The sequence below is a fragment of the Giraffa tippelskirchi genome, chromosome 12, assembly GCF_054371585.1.
Source record: "Giraffa tippelskirchi isolate mGirTip1 chromosome 12, T2T-mGirTip1v1.2.pri, whole genome shotgun sequence".
Taxonomy (NCBI): domain Eukaryota; kingdom Metazoa; phylum Chordata; class Mammalia; order Artiodactyla; family Giraffidae; genus Giraffa; species Giraffa tippelskirchi.
The window spans coordinates 135235835-135255036 of record NC_137286.1 but is presented as its reverse complement, the minus strand read 5'-3'; the positions used below and the strand labels follow the sequence as shown (position 1 = coordinate 135255036).

Genomic DNA, 19202 nt, shown 5'->3' with positions numbered 1-19202 from the left:
GTAAAAGAGGAGAGTGAAAAAGTTGGCTTAAAGCTCAACATTGAGAAAACTTCAGATCATGGCATCCATTCCCATCACTTCATGGCAAATAGATGGGGAAACAGTGGAAACAGTGGCTGACTTTATTTTTTGGGGCTCCAAAATCACTGCAGATGGTGACTGTATTTTTGGGGGCTCCAAAATCACTGCAGATGGTGACTGTATTTTTGGGGGCTCCAAAATCACTGCAGATGGTGACTGCAGCCATGAAATTAAAAGACGCTTACTCCTTGGAAGGAAAGTTATGACCAACCTAGACAGCATATTAAAAAGCAGAGACATTACTTTGTCAACAATGTTCCGTCTAGTCAAGGCTATGGTTTTTCCAGTAGTCATGTATGGATGTGAGAGTTGGACTACAAAGAAAGCTGAGCGCTGAAGAATTGATGCTTTTGAACTGTGGTGTTGGAGAAGACTCTTGAGAGTCTCTTGGACAGAAAAGAGAGTCCATCCTAAAGGAGACCAGTCCTGGGTGTTCATTGGTAGGACTGATGTTGAAGCTGAAACTCCAATACTTTGGCCACCTGATGCGAAAAGACCGTGATGCCGGGAAAGATTGAAGGTGGGAGAAGGAGACGAAGAGGATGAGATGGTTGGATGGCATCACCGACACAATGGACATGAGTTTGAGTAAACTGTGGGAGTTGGTGATGGACTGGGAGGCCTGGCATGCTGTGGTCCATGGGGTCGCAAGGAGTCAGACATGACTGAGCGACTGAAGTGAGCTGAACCCTGCAATGTTCATTTTATTCCTCTGTTCTCAGGTAACATCTACTCAGTGGAGGCAGTAATAGTTTTTCATTATTAACTGAGAGATAAATGATATCATGGTAATAAAGTGCTGTGAAGTTTCAGAAAACTTTTTTCAGAATGGTAAATTACACATTTGGATTGTGATAATAATTATTTATTGGCAGTCATGTCATTTCAGTGCTGCAGTGTGAATACAGGTAACAGAAGAAGCCTGGTGTTTTTGCTCGGTTTTTATATGGAGAGGTTCACTTCTAGAGGATTTTCTGTTATTTGTGTTTGACTTTCCACCACTTCCTTGAATTTCCTTACCCTTGCCTGAAAAAGATTTTGACTGTTAGGGTGCTAATGGTTTGTATATTTTGATACTAATTATTTTGTATATTTGCCCTAGTTCTAAAATTGATACTAAGCTACTTATGACAGAAACTATTTCTAGGTTTCTAAACCATACAAAAGTTCTTAATTCCTCATGTGACCTAGCCTCAGTCTTTTGCTTTTAAAAAGTAAGTGCTTAAGAAATACTTAATAATTGCTTGATTACATCATTTCAGAAAAGTATGACTTATTTCCTTAAAAAAAAATCGTGTGTTTGTCATTGTTGTACAAATCCCAGTGACCAGTTGCTCACATTGTTGTTTTGAATTTGTACCTTTTGTCATTTAGTGTCACTCTCCCAAGCTCTGAAATCTGCAGTTTATACAGATGAGTTTGGACTCAGCAGTTTGATTCTGAGGTGCCACAGTTTCCTGCCAGTAATTCTAGTTTCTGAAAGCAGATTATCTTTGGCAGTCAAAGTGGTTTTTTTTTCTTTTTAATTTTGTAATACTGATTAATCTTATAACAATAGATTAAACACTATCCACTCCTATAGGATGGGGAAATAAAATGTTATGTTGTGTCTTGTGTTTCACAAGATTTTCATTCACTATGAAACTTTCAAGACATTGAAGTTAGACAGCCTTGAGTGGCCTAGTAGTATAATGTTAAACTTGGGAAAGAAGCCCCCTGAAGAGGCTTAAGGGTTACAGCTGTACAGTTAGTCATTGTTTGAATTTTTTTTTTAAACTTTCAGACCTTCCAAGATGAATTCTTCATAGGATTATGTCTTTAGAGAACCATACTTCCTGCAGGAATTAAAAAAATTTCTTTTCTCAATAAAGTACTGACTCCGCTGCAGAATGTAGTTTGGGAAACTTGAGTCAGCCATAAAGATCCTGTTTAGATCACACTGGGAGAAATAGTTTCATTTTTTGAGAGACTTTCTGAACTAATCCCTAGGTGAGGTTTCCAGTAGGTGTCCTGTGGCAGGGATGGGTCACTGAGACCTTTCTGTCTTTCACTGACTCCACTGTCTTCCCTGCTGATATGAAGGAGCTCTCCCCACCACCTGGCTGTACACGTAAGACGTGTAAGAAGTCCTGATGATCTCAAAGCACTAATGTCTAAGAGGCTTGTCCCCTTTAGTAGTAGTTCCTTTAGGAAAATGTCATTTTTCTTTCTGTATCCACAGGTGCAACTGAAGGAAGCCATTGAAGATCTTCCTGGTAAAATGGATACTGAATTAGCAGAATCCGGATCAAACTTTAGTGTTGGGCAGAGACAACTGGTGTGTCTTGCCAGAGCTATCCTCAGGAAAAATCGGATATTGATTATTGACGAAGCCACGGCCAATGTGGATCCAAGGTACAGAGTTTTCGCCCATGAAATTGAAATGTGATATTTAAATGTGGTAAAAGGAAAAAAAATTAATGTTGCTGAGAAATGTTCTAAGTGCTCTCTTTTGCCCACATTTATCTCTTGATCACATTAATTTTAGAAAACAGAGAAAAAACCCAAAACATGTGTTAATGTTGTTATGAGGCATCCTAAGAGAGATTGATTTTAATCCAGCTCCTGATAGTTTCAGGAAATTTCTAAGGAAGACTGTTTTACATTGTTTTATAAAAAGTCTTTTAAAGAGACTTTTTTCTACTCGGTTTTTGACGAGCAAGATTATGTCTTAAAATATTGATTTTTAAAAGTCTTATGAAAATATTATGTGGTATTTTTTTCTGAAGTCTGCTCTTTCTGTCTTTACTGAACTAATAAATTCAACTTTTTTGTTTCTAGAACTGATGAGTTAATACAAAAAAAAATCCGTGAGAAATTTGCCCACTGCACTGTGCTAACCATAGCACACAGATTGAATACTATTATTGATAGTGACAAGATAATGGTAAGACACTCTCCTGTGTTATTTCAGTTATTTCCATTTATGTTCCACTTTTCAATGTATTTTTCCATGTAAAACATGGTAGTAATGTCCAATTAGTTAGTTTTTCCTCTTATTCTTGATAGTAACTCAAGTATGGACCACACTTTTAGAATGTGCTATTAAATAATATATCTAGTAATTTCATATTTTCATATTAAAAGTTCGTTTGAATTGTTATTTTTCATTAAGATGAAAAACCACAAAAATAATTCAAATGCTAGGCAAGGCTTCATATTTCAGTGTTCAAGAACACAGTCATTTCCCCTGTGTCACAGATTTTTTTCTGGATTTTTAGATTCCCTTAATCATAAAATTAGCCTTTCATTTAGACTGCCTAGAAGTTGTCTGGTTAGGCTGCAGAATTTCTCAGCTTTTGGAATATTCACAAGGTTTCCTGAGGGGAGTCTTTGAGAAGAAAAGGCCTAGTGAGAAAAATGAAGCATTTCAACAAATAGCATTTAATTTAGGAAATTTTATTACATAGGAATTGGAGGCATGGAAAAATAATAGATATACTGTGCTAATCATGTTAGTTAGCAACTATCTAGATTAGATCTCCAGACATCGCTCTAATTTTGCCCTCTCTTTCTAAAATTGGTGGCTGAGGCTAAGGTGGTAGCAGTGGAAGTGATGAGATGGTTGGATTTGGGATCGAGAAGGACATGGAGCCAAGTGGACTGTGTGATGGATTGAACATGGGATCTGAGGAAAGAGAGAGGAGTCGAGATGGTGTCTGGGTGTGGAGACTGAGCATGTGGGTGAATGGGGAAGACGGAGGGAGAAGGGAAACGCAAGGGTTCTCTTTGAAACCTCTCACCTTTGCAATGACTGGACTTGTTTTCCATGGTTGACCTTGCCCTTCACTGTGGAGCTCCCCTTCTGCTCCTGGGTTGGGTGACCTTCAGTTTAGGGCTCCCTGGTTGGGTCATCAGTGATGTGATGGGGAGGTCCCATGGGGAAATGTAAACTTGTCAGCTTGTTTACATCTTGGTCTGAGCTGGTGGCAGTTGCTGACTCCTCTGGTAGGAACAGCAGGATTAGACCTCATGGGACCTAAGAGATGTGCATCCTGCAGTTTCAGAGGTGGGGAATTGTCCTCTGTGCTCCACGCACCCCAGGTTTAAACCTTGTGTTTTCTTCTAGAACTTCTGATTACCAGTCGACTTTTCAATTTGGCCAAAAAGAAACACCATAAATAATGTTCTTTCTCAAAGCTTTCATTTTTGAGACAGTTTTTTTCTTACGTGATTTAGAAATATAGGCATACTTTGTTTAACTGTGCCTCACAGATGTTGTGCTGCTGCTGCTAAGTCGCTTCAGTCGTGTCCGACTCTGTGCGACCCCATAGACGGCAGCCCACCAGGCTCCCCTGTCCCTGGGATTCTCCAGGCAAGAACACTGGAGTGGGTTGCCATTTCCTTCTCCATTGCATGAAAGTGGAAAGCTGCTGCTGCTAAGTCGCTTCAGTCATGTCCAACTCTTGGCGACCCCATGGACTGCAGTCTACCAGGCTCCTCTGTCCATGGGATTTTCCAGGCAACAGTACTGGAGTGGGTTGCCATTGCCTTCTCCCGCAGATGTTGTAGTTTTTATAAATTGATGGTCTGTGGCAACCCTAAGTCAAGAAAGTCTGTCGGGTCCATTTTCCAGTTGCACGTGCTTATTGCTGCATGTCTCTGTGTCACCTTTTGGTAATTCTCAGCACTATTTCACATTCACTACTTTCACTATCATATTTGTTATGGTGATCTGTGGTCACTGATCTTTGATGTTATTAGTGTCTCTTGCTGAAGGCCCCAGTGATGGTTAGCAGTCTTTTGGCAATGAAGTATTTTTAAATTAAGGCAGACTTAATGCTGTTGCAGACTTGCTAGGCTACAGTGTAGTGTGAACATAGCTTCTATACACCCTGGGAAGCCAGAACATTTGAGTGCCTCACTTGATCGTGATACTCACATCTTAATGGTGTTCTCGAAATGAGCCCCACAATTCTCTGAGGGATGTCCCCACCTGTATCCTTTCCAGAAAGTATTCCTAAAGCTTTAATATGGACATAGAGACAAGTCAATCTGCTACAAAGCCCAGTGCTCCAGAGAGCCGGCGGCCAGCCTCTGTCGGGGGAGGGGCTGGGGAAGTGACAGATGCTAATGAAGGGCAGAGCCAACGGTGTTGTCACCATAAAGTCGTGTAATTACAAGCGGTGTAATAATCACATTTTGTTGCACTGGTGAGTACTTCTGCACAAAAACGGATGGATATGGTTTTGTTTACTGTAAGTACATCAAGCAGAAGGCTTGTTGGGAAACAACTGTGACCTAATTAATAGCTTTGTTTATGTGTTGACTCTCCAAAGGGATTTACCCAGTGTTGGTTCATTAAGCACCATTAATGTGTTAGGTTAAGAATTCTATTTTACAAAGATGTTCTCTCAATTTTAAGTTTATTAAACATGATGGAGTCATAATGACAGCTAATGTGATCTTCCTTACTTTCTCTGTTGTCCAAAAACAGTGGAGCAAGACAGACAAATGAGAAATCCTCTTTCTTCTAAGACTCAGCACTATCTCTACATTAAAGGCTTCTTCCTATACTGTTTAGGATTAGCTGGTTGCTTGTGACCTGTTTTGTCTTCAGCCATAGCACAGCTTTTCCCTCCAATCCTTGCACACTCCAGTCTTCATGTCACCCCCAGATTCTCCCTGGTAACATGAGCAAAGTTGGCATGTGAAAATCTACTATTGGCCTAACAGTATTGTTGCCCATGTTCAATATTTTCAGTGTCTGCAGTTAGAGAATTTTTTGGAAATCTATGATGAAGGACCAAAAACAAGAGCCAAGAAACTCAGATCCTACCTCTTCTGTTTGTAGGCAATCTTATGGTTTTTATATTCTTTGCTTTTCTTCATCAATTCAAACCTTGTTTTAGTAAGGTTTTCCTGGTAACTGAAAACCAGGAACCATTGCCACATGTCCACTTGGATTTGTCACCGCCCACAAAAAAGAACCAGCTGCCCTTATGCAGTCATTACATTGCTAATACTTTTAAGGGTCAAATAGATCTCTCTGCCTTTTATATGATTAATCCTACTGCTTTTTGAGAGCATTACTTTTTTCTCCCTTTCCCTTCTTTAGATATTGAGCAGTGCTGAGAACTACTGTCTCAGTGGCATCATGTGTTTTAGACAATCTGAAAGAAAATGCGAAGAGTTAGTATTCATTCAAATTTGAATAAAGTAGAAAGTTGGAAAAATATTAATATTACTGATTTTCATTGAAAAATATATAGTTTGTATAGTCAGAGAACTCATTTCTACCAACTGAGAGGTGGTGATTTTTAAAAGTTGTGGCTTTTGAAGAATGTGAAGCTCTTCATTGTATGAAGTAATCTGATATGTATACTTAGTCTCTGGCATGAGAGAGACCTATGTTTTAAAATTGCACTTTTTTTTCTTCAACATCAGGAAGAATGGGTTATGCTCTATAATTCTATACTTAAGTAAAATTACACATTCAGGGCATATAAATTGGCATGTCAAATTATAGGACATTTTAATAATTATGTAGATGTAACAGATTCATTTATTTTTGAACTCTTTGGAGAGGCCTGCTCTTAGCAGGGATTCCCAGTAGTAAACAAAAGTTTAACAGGAAAATGGCCTTTATGAGACTTAATAAAACGTTTGCGATTAAATACCCTGGGTGAGAGTTAACTGCAATACCTAGATGTGGAAAAACAACCTGTGTCCTGCTTAGCGTCTCAGCGTATTCTCCGAAGATGCATTTACTCTAAATATGACCTAAATGAAGAACTAAGTACCACTTAACATCAGAACTGTTTTCCTAGGTACGTCATTTGGGCCAATGGCTTCAGACTCTTCCTTCCCTCTGAAACCATTAAGCAAAGCCACTAATAAGCAGAAAGGCAGAGTTAAGAGCGCCTTCCTCTACCTTTCAGTTTCTAATTAGTGGACATATTAATGAGCAATAAAATGCCTGAAAGGCAGGCAGCTGAAGAAAGAACAAGAAGCAAGGAAAGATAATCTGCAACAACAAATTCAGATGCTCGGCAATTCGGATTGGTTGTCCTTGTGTGCTGTGCACGCAGTGATGACTAGAATTTGGAGCTCGGTTTCTTAATTGCTTCTTTAGTCTCATCCAAAGAGAAAATTGGATTTCTAGAGATTTGTTTCTGTGCTGAGCAGTTCTGCTAAAGCTGTTGCGGTAGCAGCTCTTTCTGCCAGCCTTTCACTCAGAGCAATAAGCAACGGCCAAAGTCAGCACCTGAAAGATTCCAAGAACCCAAAGAAATTCCAGAAGCATTTACTTTTTGTCCCCAAATGTTGCTCGGATTCTGTGAAACCAACTGGGAGTTAATTTGCTGTCAGGTCACTGCCATCAGTTTATGACATCAACCTACTTTGTAGCTAGATTGAGTTTGATTTTCTTGAATCAAGAAATTTCCCAACTCTGTGTATCTGTATAAACAGCCTTCAAAGCTCAGAGTCTGAGAGCTAAAAGCACTTACTAATGATAACAACCCCATGGGGCAGAATATAATATGTCGAGTGCAAGTAATCATAGTCTGAAACTTTCATTTTCTTCCTTTAACATTATAATAATAAAAGGTCGGGTTAGGCCTTTGTCTGCCTAGTGAAACAGGGTAATCAAACCGTTTAAACACCAGCCAGTCCTACCACCCAAATAGATTCTCTGTTCTCCCTGTCCTACCCCTTTCCGAAATATTGTCTGCATTATAATACGTTACTGCAAAACATTGTGTGCTAATGCTTTCTTTCTGCTGATCTACAGGTTTTGGATTCAGGGAGACTGAAAGAATATGATGAGCCATATGTTTTGCTGCAAAATAGAGACAGCCTATTTTATAAGATGGTGCAACAACTGGGCAAGGCCGAGGCCGCTGCCCTCACTGAAACAGCAAAACAGGTGAGCCCACTGCAGGGAGTTGTAATTAAAGTTCGTCTCCATGGTTCACTCCTCAAATGCTCTGGCACCAGGGGTCTGGTAACAAGCACTCTGTGCCCTTTTCAATTACAAGCCTCCAGAGACAAAGCTTCATGACTCGGTCTTAAGAATACTTTTGAGGTGGAAGACAGGGCTGCTGAGAATCTACAGCAGAGGTGGGGGAGGGGTTGGGATGTGCGCACACAACTGAGATTTCAGATTGAACTGGCCACACGTTGGGACTCTGAGTTCAGATTCTCAGGGGACACAGAATAGTCTCATTTTGCGGACCCTTTACATTCATTCTGATTGGTGCTAAGCACATTTGTGATGCAAGTGCTGTCGAGGAATATCCTGGAAATATGAGCATTGGAGGAGAAAAAAATGGAATGTTGTTTATCAGTCTAGAAAGATTTACCAGGGAAATGTGTGGATCACTTCTGTTTTCTAATCTGTAAGGGAAACGCCTCCATGGCCTGTCACTTTCTTCCTGATTCTTCAGTGTTTAAAATTAGGTACATTTGCCTCGCCGCTCCCCCACACCAACCCCAGGCTTCCTTTTCCTTCTAGAAGATGAAGTTGTCATCAGGATAAGTCAGGATTCACAATGCCTTCACACTGTGGACTGAATTGTCTGTCATTGTATCTCATTCATCCTCTTGGAAATGAAGACCAGTAGCTGGGCAGAGTCACCAAGCTGGCTAAAGAGCTTGGGGACAAGGAAGATTGTGTTCTGAACTTTTCCTAAGTACTTATATTGTATGCAAGTATAGAGAGGCTGTACTCAGAGCGCTATATTTTCTTACCCCTGAAATTTCACATCACGAAACACTTTCATCCCATTTAGAACTTCCTGCCTAAGATCCCATCATCCTTCTGGGATTCCCTGTGTAATCTCATCACAAAACAGTCAGGAATCTCATAAACCCCTTTTTCTTTGACCTTAGGCGTCTCACATCAAAGATGTGTCCCCATCTATGAGTCAAAGTCTTCACTTTAAAAGTGGGTTATCATTAAATATTATCAAACATTGATCAATGAGAGATAGAACTTCAGATAGGTACATAACATAATAGAGTTCAACACCTTCATTTTCTAGATGAGGAAGCTAAGGGCCCTTAAAAGAAAAGTGTCTGTATATATGCAAGTAGTGATATGCTAATTTGCAGCACACACAGAATTATAAATCTTTTCTTCCAGTAAATGTTTTAAGCCAAGTGTAACATAGATTCAAAAATAGACATGGGTCATAGAATTAGAAATCTTAGAGATTTCTCATTTAGTACTCCTTAGAGGAATTAGAAATTCCTCATTTAGTACTCCTGCACCTACTTAGTATTAATGGTAAGTTATGTTTGTATAGTTTTTTATAATTTATTTAACAGAGTTAGTGCATGTATGATTTCACTTAATCCTGATGATGGTTATTTTTTATCTCAGATCATAGATGATGAGACGGGGTTAAGTGCCTGCCCAAGGTCACAGAGCTGGTCCAGGGAACACAGAGGGGGAGTTGCTGGGGGAGGCTGAGTGCAGCCCTAGATACTCTGTTCTGTGTCAAATCTGAGAACACTGCTCCTCCTGTCACATGGTAGCCAAGGTGGGGCCATCACCCAGGTTCATATGGCATGGCAGAACATTACCCTTGGATTTCAGTCACCTTTACAGAAAGACACCACTTCCCTGGTGGCTCAGACGGTAAAGAATCTGCCCCCAATGCAGGAGACCCAGGTTTGATCCCTGGGTTGGGAAGATCCCCTGGAGAAGGGAACGGTTGTCCACTCCAGTATTCTTGCCTGGAGAATTCCGTGGACAGAGGAGCCTGGCAGGCTGTAGTCCATGGGGTTCCAAAAGAGTTGGACATGACTGAGTGACTAACACTTTCACTTTCTTTCACTTTCTACAGAAAGACATAAATACATATCCTGATTCCCATCCCAGTTGAGTATTTTCTTGACATCATTTCTGCATATGCCTATTCCTCGTAAGAGAACAGGCTGTCAGATTGTCAACTTTTAATATGTAAAGCATCAGAAATCAATGCACACTTCAGAGCTGTAACACCAGGAGGATTAGCCTGATTCAACAAGCTTTTCACTCTAACAGAATTCGTTCATTTGAAAACAAACCTCAATATCTGTGAAAGGGTTCTTCCAAGTCACATTTCCTTGACTTCATTGTTGATTATCTGAAAATGTTGGTGCAGGCGAGCTGAATCACTGTCTGATTGACCCTTTTAGATGATCCGTGAAATAGTAAAGAAAGTACCTGTTAGCTACATAAAGTTGAGTGGTGCATTAGTTTGCTAGGATTGCCATACATACAGAGAACCAGAGTAGGCAACTTAACAGAAACTTATTTCCTCGCAGCCCTGGGGACTGGAAGTCTGAGGTCAGGGTGTCAGCAGGGGTGGCTTCCTCTGAGGTCTCTCTCCTTGGTTTGGAGACGCTGTCCTCTCTCTGTGTCTCACCTGGCCTTCCCTCTGTGAGCCTGTGTCCTGATCTCCTCTTCTTATAAGGACTGCACTCTGTTAGATTAGGACTCACCTGTATGATTTCATTACAACTGAATCACCCCCTTTGAAGACCCTGTCTGCAAGTAAAGTGACATTCTGGGGGACTGGTGGATTTAGGACTTGAACATGTAAAATCGGAGGGGACCCAGTTCATCACGTAACAAAGGATTATTGCCTGTGATTCATTTTCTTCTGTGATGAAGCAGACCTGATTGAGGGTTTTTTGTTTGTTTGTTTTGATTTTTGAAGTTTCTGTGTTCCCACTATGTAACAGAAATTTCATTTTATCTATTCGTGTTATCACCAGATACAACCCAAAAGTTATGAAACCATCATGTCCTAGATCTTGGAGCCTGGTCCAATTGGGCAGATGGAGGAGGCACTTAGCATCCACGTGGCCTTGTGTCCCCCAAGGTCTCTGAGCCTCAGGTCCTCAACCTGTGTTTAGAGCAGGGATTCCAGCCCTGCCAGCTTCCCTTATTACAGGGATCAGATGAGAGAGCAGATGCTTAAGCGCTTTGAAAATATAGAGTGTTTTGTAATATAAAAGTGGGATCACTTTTTAAAAAGATGTATATTGAACCCTTACCTCCCAACAATAAGAAAATGTGCCCACAGTTATTCTGAGTAGCATCAGAAAATAATTAAATTTTATTGTTAATAATCAGTTTTTAAAGAAATGATACATCTAATGCTACAAAATTCAAAAACCTTACATTTTATAATAGGTTTTAAAATTTTATTTATAAAATCACTTCATAAATTAAAAAGTCACCTTACCATTCCTGTCATTACAGGGCTCCTCCCCCAGGATGGAGCCCCAGTACCATTTTTTACTATTCTGTTGACTTGTTCTGTGTACCAGTAAGAATTTGTGCATATGTGGCCTTCCTGTTTTTAAGCACAATGATAGCTGTTCCTTCTTTCATTTACTATTACTATCTATGCATATAGTTGTATCATTCTTTTAATGGCTAGAAAGTATTTATGGTTTTTCTTTTTTGCTTTTTCTTTTTGAAACTTATTTTCAATTGAAGGATAATTGCTTTGCAGTATTGTGTTGGTTTCTCCAAAACATCAGCATGAATCAGCCATAGGTATACATAGGTCTCCTCCCTCCCACCTCCCTCCCCATCCCACCCCTCTAGGTTGTTACAGAGCCCCGATTTTCCATTCCCTACTTTATCTTCCCTTTCACTTTGTCATGTTTCATCTTTGGTTACTATTGCATGTTTTCTTGTACTCAGATCTCTGTTGTTTACAGGTTGATTATCCTACTACATTTTCTTTCAGTATATTATTTTTTTCATAATATTCGTCTGTTCAGTGAGTATTTCTTTCATCCATCATGTGCTTATCCTCTTCCTTTTTTTTGTTTTATAAACTGTATTGCCTTTTTATTTATTATTATCCTACTACTCACTTTTTAATTCTGTTATTTTAAGACCATATGTTTGCTGGATAGTTGTGGCTAGTGCATCATTTCAGACTTAAGGGAATTCCCTCTGCTTTTAACATAGAAGCGCTCCCCATGACCCAGATTAAGACAGTGAGCATGTGTGTGCTAGAGAGAGAGAAACTGAGAATACATACTTCATTTAGCCTGAACTTTTCCCCAACCTGTAGAGTTGGCCAGTTACAAAGCTGCTGGCATTTCAGAATTTCTCTTGTCCTAGGACCTCACCGAGGACATGCTTTAGGCAAAGATAGCGATTCTCTATGATTCCTCATTGGCACCTTAGAATTCACTAGGTAGTCGGAGACCTGCTCTCCCATCATTTCTCAGATCTGCTCTCTTTAGGTACCTTCTTCTGTCTGGCTGGCTGCAGCCCATTGGATCCAGTTGCATAAGGCAATTCATTCAGATATTTTGTCATTTGTGATTTCAAATCATTCCTGATTTCATCATATATTGGGCTTACTTTTTAATCTCCAGTGTCCTTGCTTTTGAGAGTGATTTCTGAGAGGATAAGAGAGGAAATCCAAAATTCTGTTAAATGAAAAGAAGAAATCCTCTCTAATTCTCCAGATAACTTTGATAATACACCTACCAGGACGTGTACTAACGTTAGACCTGACTTAAAGATGAGGAGTTTGAGGGTTGCTGAGGTTAAACTAGGGCCATGCTGTTCAGTGAGAATGAATGGACAGAGTCTTGACCCATAACTCTACATTTATGAACCATCCATTGCTGACCTTTAGCCATGCATGGGAGAGTTTATAGCTTTGTTTACAAGTTGGAATTGAAATACTGTTTCAACCTACATTGGAGGATCTCTAATGATCCAAACCGGAGTAGGACATGAAAAGTCTCAAGAAACCCAACGCTCCCTGGTCTTATATTTTGCTTGCCCTGAATTTGAACTTTTTTGGCATTGTGTCTTTTTAATCTTCATTAAAATCATTTTGAGCTGGTAGTGTTTTCCCTCAGATCAAGAAATTGAGGCAGAAGGGCCTAAGTAACTTCTCAAAGTCACAGGTTAGAAAGTGTTAAGTCTTTTAATTACCTTTCTGCCTCCTGAAAGTGAAGGTCATTCAGTTGTGTCCGACTCTTTGCGACCCCATGGACTATACAGTCCATGGAATTCTCCAGGCCAAAATACTGGAGTGGGTAGCCTTTCCCTTCTCCAGGGGATCTTCAAAACCCAGGAATTGAACCAGGGTATCCTGCATTGCAGGAGGATTCTTTACCAGCTGAGCTATCAGGAAAGCCCTGGGTTACTGCCTCTCGGGTTACTATATATTTTTTTGTTTTTCAAATTCCAATAGAGAGGTTAACTCATTGTTTTTATTTGGTAATCAGAACATACAAGTACTTATTCATCACTAGATGCTGGGGGAAAATTATACATTGAGGGACTGTCAGCCTTCATCTGTGCAATAAAGATTTATAATAACCACATAATTTATTGAGAGCAGTTTAGCATATTCTGTTTTACATGAATCCCTATGATTTGTTTTTGCATTTAGAGATGTAATGCTATGGCATTTGAATAGTTTCTTTTAGTACAAACGAGCATCATGAGGAACAAATCGGGTTACTATATTTATTGATTCAACTGTGTATTAACTTCAAGCCTGTCCTACTGTAATGATAAAATCAAAAGATTCACCAAGGGACTCCTAGATGTTTTGTTTTCATTGTTCAAACCAGATGATGCTGCTACTTTCCGTGGGCTAAGGGGCCATGTCTCTGAGCACCATCGTAATCACACCCAACATTTAGCTCACCCTGTTTTCATCCTGCAGTTTGTAGCCATCAATTAGTTCATATGAGGTAGGTCGTTGTCTCATTTCACAAATAAGGCAGCCAATGCAGAGAGAGTTTTAAGTGATTTTTCCAGGGTCAGCAGTGTTCCCAGGAGAGAGAGAGGTGAGACTGGGCTTCTCCATCCCAGGCTCAGCCCATCCAGGAGGACTCTGCTAACAAGCGTTCAGTCATCTCAACTCCCTTCATAACCCACCCTGTGAAAAAGATGCCTTCTTTCACTCCTGTCAGAGCGTGGGCTCCACCAGGGTAACAGATGAGAGAAAGGTCAAATCAAGGAGTTTATGCACACAGGAAGCTTGTTTTCATTTAGTTTCAAGTATTTTAGACCATGAAATGAAGACCATTTTGGTTAAAAATTGCTAATAATAAAAGTTTTTAATAAAAAGTTACATTGAGAAGTGGTATGGAGAAAAGAACCACTTGATGGGGTGGTGTATCAAACAGTAGAAATTGAAATTAATTTCCTTTGAGGGACTGCTGTTTTTAGTTTCACTAACAGCATTGTACATAAATATATAACAAGTAGGGCAATTTTTTAAAAAATTGAGGAAGATGAAATGCAGTTAGCCCCCCCAAGACCCTTACTTTTAGATGCTGCCATTATAATGGAAATAGCTTCAGATTTTACGCAGTGGGGTCCAAGCATTCTTGGAGAATTTCTTATTTTTCTCCTCCAGTGACATTTTAATATACAGCATTTCATATGCAGTGTGGTTTTGAGATTAGCAAGTATGCAGGCAATAAGAGAAAAAGAAAGTACACCAAATATAAGAAAGTAGGTGTCTCGGTGCTTTTCTCTTTGAAGTATGAAGCCCACTATCTCTCATGATAACTTTGTTGACAGCATCCACAAATGGACTTAGAGTGAGATTTTGTAAGAATCATGTATCTAAGCGACCCAGCACGTGACACAAGTCAGCCTCAGATAGATGGTACATTTTCTGTTTTAAAGACTTAAACAAAACTTTTCACATTCTTCCTTGGAGGAAAAAAATTACTTTTGAAGCCCTTTTTCACCTAAACACATTTGGAGATAAGAGCTCACAAGTCTTGACATTATTTCATTTTGTTATGTGTATCCGTCAAGGAACCAAGATACGATACAGCTACTAAAAAGTGATGATTGTGGAACAGAGAAGCTTGACAGCATTTCATTTCCTTTGTGTTCTGATTATACATTTATCAGAAAACCTGTATCTCTTCCAGTTCAGCTAGAAATTGGTAGAATTCAAGAACTCAAAGGCCTGGCAAAGAACTGTCATATTATTTGGTATCATCTTACATTTTAGAGAAGTTGCTTGGTTGAGTCATTGTTAAAGCTTTTGATTCTCTTTTCATTCTTGGGACCCACTATCCACAGATCACATTTCTATAGGCCCTATAACTGCTTTGCCGCACAAATTAAACGCCAGGATATTTCATACATATACGCCAGCGTTTCAATGCTTGTCAATCAGAGTTTATAAAATATAGGGATTACAACCTGATATTAACATCCAAATTGATTGTGCTCATTTTATGTGTGAAAATGAGAAAACCTCATACAGACGCTAGATTTCCCAGCCTCTTTGTCACCCTGTTTTTAATTTATCTCCAGGCTTTGAGTCAGTAAGATGATTTTGCTTATCAATTTAATGTACTGATAAAGCATATCTGTGGATCAGAATGATCAGAACTGTAGTGGATCTACAGGTTGTTTGGCATTAAGCCCAGCCCCACTGAGGGTTTTAATGGGGGCTACTTCCTCCGTAGAATAAATACATACCTGGTTTTTAATATTGTGTTTCCACTAGTGATATGATTGCTTCATATGAAAAGTGGACAGAGAAATGCACTACTTTAGGGAGGAGGACTTGAAAACTTTTAAACATGTTTTTATACGTGTCCTTTTTTTTTTAGGTGTACTTCAAGAGGAATTATCCAGCTATTACTCACAATGGCCATGTGGTTATGAATGCTTCCAGTGGACAGCCCTCAGCCTTAACGATTTTTGAGACAGCACTGTGATTCTACCATGACGTCAAGTCTGTTCCAGAGGCATTTTTCCAATAGTTTTTGCACTGTGTAAACTACATTTTACTTATTTTTATACCAGCAGCAGATATTTACACATAGAATATGTTAGTCTATTTGGATTTTTTTCCTGCAACTTCACCCAGTGGTTTTGGGCTCTTAACAAAATTATTATTGTTATTTATATGTTAATAGTATTTTTGTCTTATCTAAATCAGAGGTACAGGCCACCAGTAAAAGCTGTCTACCAGGTTTCATGCCTTAAAGAGACTCCAGAGCCAAAGCACATTTTCTAAGGTGTAAGACGAAGTTGTCATAGATGTTTTTTACTGTCCCCAAATTACATATTCCTTTCCAGTTACGTCAGGGATTCTGTTTACTTGAAGACTCTGTGGAAGTTGCCATTTTGCCTTACCACTTTCTTTAACATAAGTAGGATCCACTATTTCCCGCCAAAGACCTCTGGTTAAACTAGTACAAAATAAGAACTGAAAGTGAAGTTGCCCAGTCGTGTCCGACTCTTTGCGACCCCATGGACTGTAGCCTACCAGGCTCCTCCGTCCATGAGATTTTCTAGGCAAGAGTACTGGAGTGGGGTGCCACTTCCTTCTCCAGGGGATCTTCCTGACTCAGGGATCGAACCTGGATCTCCTGTGTTTCAGGAAGGCGCTTTACCCTCTGAGCCACCAGGGCTCAGTAGTACAAAATATGGAAAACAAAAAATAAACTTTAGTTGAAATTACAATAGGAGGCATTACGTAAGAGAGCCCCTCCTCCCCACCCCCCAAGATAAATGGTTAAAATACATGAAGGTCAGTATTTCATTATATCTTCTAAAAGAGATGGAAGAGAAAGGAATGCTTTCCGAAAATTGCCATTCTATGGGGATTTGATAATGATAGACACGTGAGTGATCATTGATCAGCTTCTAGAGTCCATGGCTCTGACTTGATACACCTGTTGCAGTTTTAGATTCAGCTTGGTGATATTTTCAAAAAGGCCATACTGCTAACTGAAATTTCTGAGTATGTAGTGGTGATTTCATCTGGAGTTCTCATGACGATTGACCCTCTGCTGACATAAGCCTTTTGGTTTAGCCGTCATTGAAATCATACCTAAATTACATGCATGGGTTCTCCTGACTTTGTGAGAAAGATAGAAGGTCGTTGCCTACATTGACTGCGTTTATGCCCTATGTTCTCAGGATGCATCAGGAAGATTCACTTTCATGAGCCTGCCCAGGTTAGTTTACTTCTGACCACTAATTGCACTTTGTCTAGATGTTTCAGATCAGTAGATCAACAAACCACAATACTTCTAGGGCCTCAGTACTTGATTTGAGCTATAGGTCCTTAGCTTTTCCTAATGGTGGTGGCTATGGTATATTGAGTTCAAGTGACTAAAGTTACTGCCCTGGTTTTAAGTGTACTCTCATGACCTCTCAATAAGGCATAACCACCCTCAAATTGCATATGTTAATATATATATACACAAATATGCCTTCTGATAGCTGATATTTGGACTCTTTACCAGAGAGAAACAGATATTTCATAGAATCAAGCCTTAAAAACCACATACTCAGCAAACTACCCAAATACATTGAATGTAGTTTGTATTTAGAAATAATACGGTTCATGTTTAGTCCAAAAATTATGTAGTAGTCATGGTTCTTATTTCAAGAGACTGAAATGACAACAAAGATAATATTGAGGTTTGTTGAAACAGTGGAAATATTTGAAATGTATATGTTTGTGTTTATTTGGCCTTTAGAGGTTTTGGGGGTTTTTTTGATCTTTAAAGGCAGTTAAATGTTTCTATTTTATTTCTTTTTTAATGGCATTATAGAATGTTTTAATGAAACAAAATTTAGTTGAAATAAATGTTTTCATCTCCAGAGATCTGTGTTTTTGTTTTTAGAGATCTGATTTGTGTCCTTGCTATTGAAAGCTAGTATGGTTCCTTGAGATCCACCATTCCCAACTCTTCTGGGCTAAAGGTACATCAGATGTTCTATGCGAAGAGGTGGGTGTCACTGATTTAAACAGTTGCTACTGAAGTAAGCCCAGCTATACCCCTTCCATTAAGGGAAAGTCATAGCTTATGTCCCAGGATTGAACCAAGTATTAAATTGTTGGAGTTTGGGGGTTTTGATTTTTGCCCCAAACTAACAAGAAACCTCTGTTGCTGCTACATTTAAAGCACCTATAGGACATATGTTCTCAAAGTGTGGTCATTAGGCCAGCAGCAGCAGCATCACCTGGGAACTTGTTAGAAATGCTGATTCTTGTGTCCCATATCTACTGAATCAGAAACACTGGTGGTGAGGACCATTGGTCCCCAGTTGCCTTAACAAGGCCTAAGGGTGATTGTGATGCAGTCTGAAGTCTGAGAACCAATAACACAGGAAATAAAGAACTCCCAAAACTCATTAAGAGAAACACAGAAAGGCCAATTGGAGAAATGGACAAGAGACTCAAATAGGCCCTTCACAAAAGAGAATATCCAAATGGCCAATAACTGCAAAAGGGCTCAGTCTCATTAGTTACCAAGGAAATGCAAATTAAAACCACAACGAGATACTGCCAAACACCCAGTAGAGTAGCTAAAATTAAAAAGGTTGAGAATAAGAATTGAGTGCCGATGAAGCAGTGGGAACTCTTGTGCACTGCTGCGTGTGCAAAAAAGTATATGTTGACAAAAAACTTTGGAAAACAATTTGACAGCATTTACTCATACTGCACACCCTCAGATCCATTAATTCTGCTCCAAACACATACACTTGTTCAATGATGTTCTTAGAAACCTAATTCCTAGTAGCCACAAACTAGACATTATCCACATGCTCAGCAGAAGCAGAAGGAAAATGGACTGTGATGTAATAGAATTCTCTCCCAGCAATGATAGCAGTTGAATATCAACAACACAGGTGCAACACAAACTTAAGCCTGACCCCAAAGAAAATTTATGATTCCCTTTACACAAAGTTCAGACATAGTTACAATCAAATCATAGTGTTCAAAGTCAGCTTCTGAGTTACTTAAAATACTCTCTTCTTGGGGGGAGGTTAGGTGGATATTGGTTGGGCTCTTCATTTATTTTCCTCACTTCTCTGTTGCATGTCATAATTCACAATTGAGTTAACTAAAAAGAAATTTCTCGCCCTCATTTTTCTTGTAGAATCTCATTCAAATGCAACGGTCCAGTCATCTAAAGGTGCATAATCTATACCTGAGGAGTTATTTTTGCTGAATTGTTAAAATATGAACTCTGCACAAGGGTTGTCTTCTAGCCCATAGCAAATGGCTTCATGTGAAGCTCTTGGTATAATAGAGTTCAAGGTCTGTATTTTGTCTAAGCAACCAAAATAAATCCTACTTCATCTCTCCAGTTCTATC

At 39.4% G+C, this 19202-nt stretch overlaps 1 protein-coding gene across 5 annotated transcripts in view; it reads left to right on the top strand.

Annotated features, from left to right (window-relative positions):
* LOC145530500 (ATP-binding cassette sub-family C member 4) overlaps positions 1–17701 on the top strand; it is a 184821-nt gene extending 167120 nt beyond the window's left edge. For all 5 annotated transcript variants that reach the window (XM_081551978.1, XM_081551977.1, XM_081551976.1 and 2 more), the window contains 4 exons: positions 2303–2475; positions 2902–3007; positions 7856–7990; positions 15694–17701. In XM_081551978.1, the coding sequence (XP_081408104.1) occupies positions 2303–2475; positions 2902–3007; positions 7856–7990; positions 15694–15801 (522 nt within the window). In that variant the 3' untranslated portion in view covers positions 15802–17701. The remainder of the gene's footprint in view (positions 1–2302; positions 2476–2901; positions 3008–7855; positions 7991–15693) is intronic.
* Positions 17702–19202: the final 1501 nt, after the last annotated feature.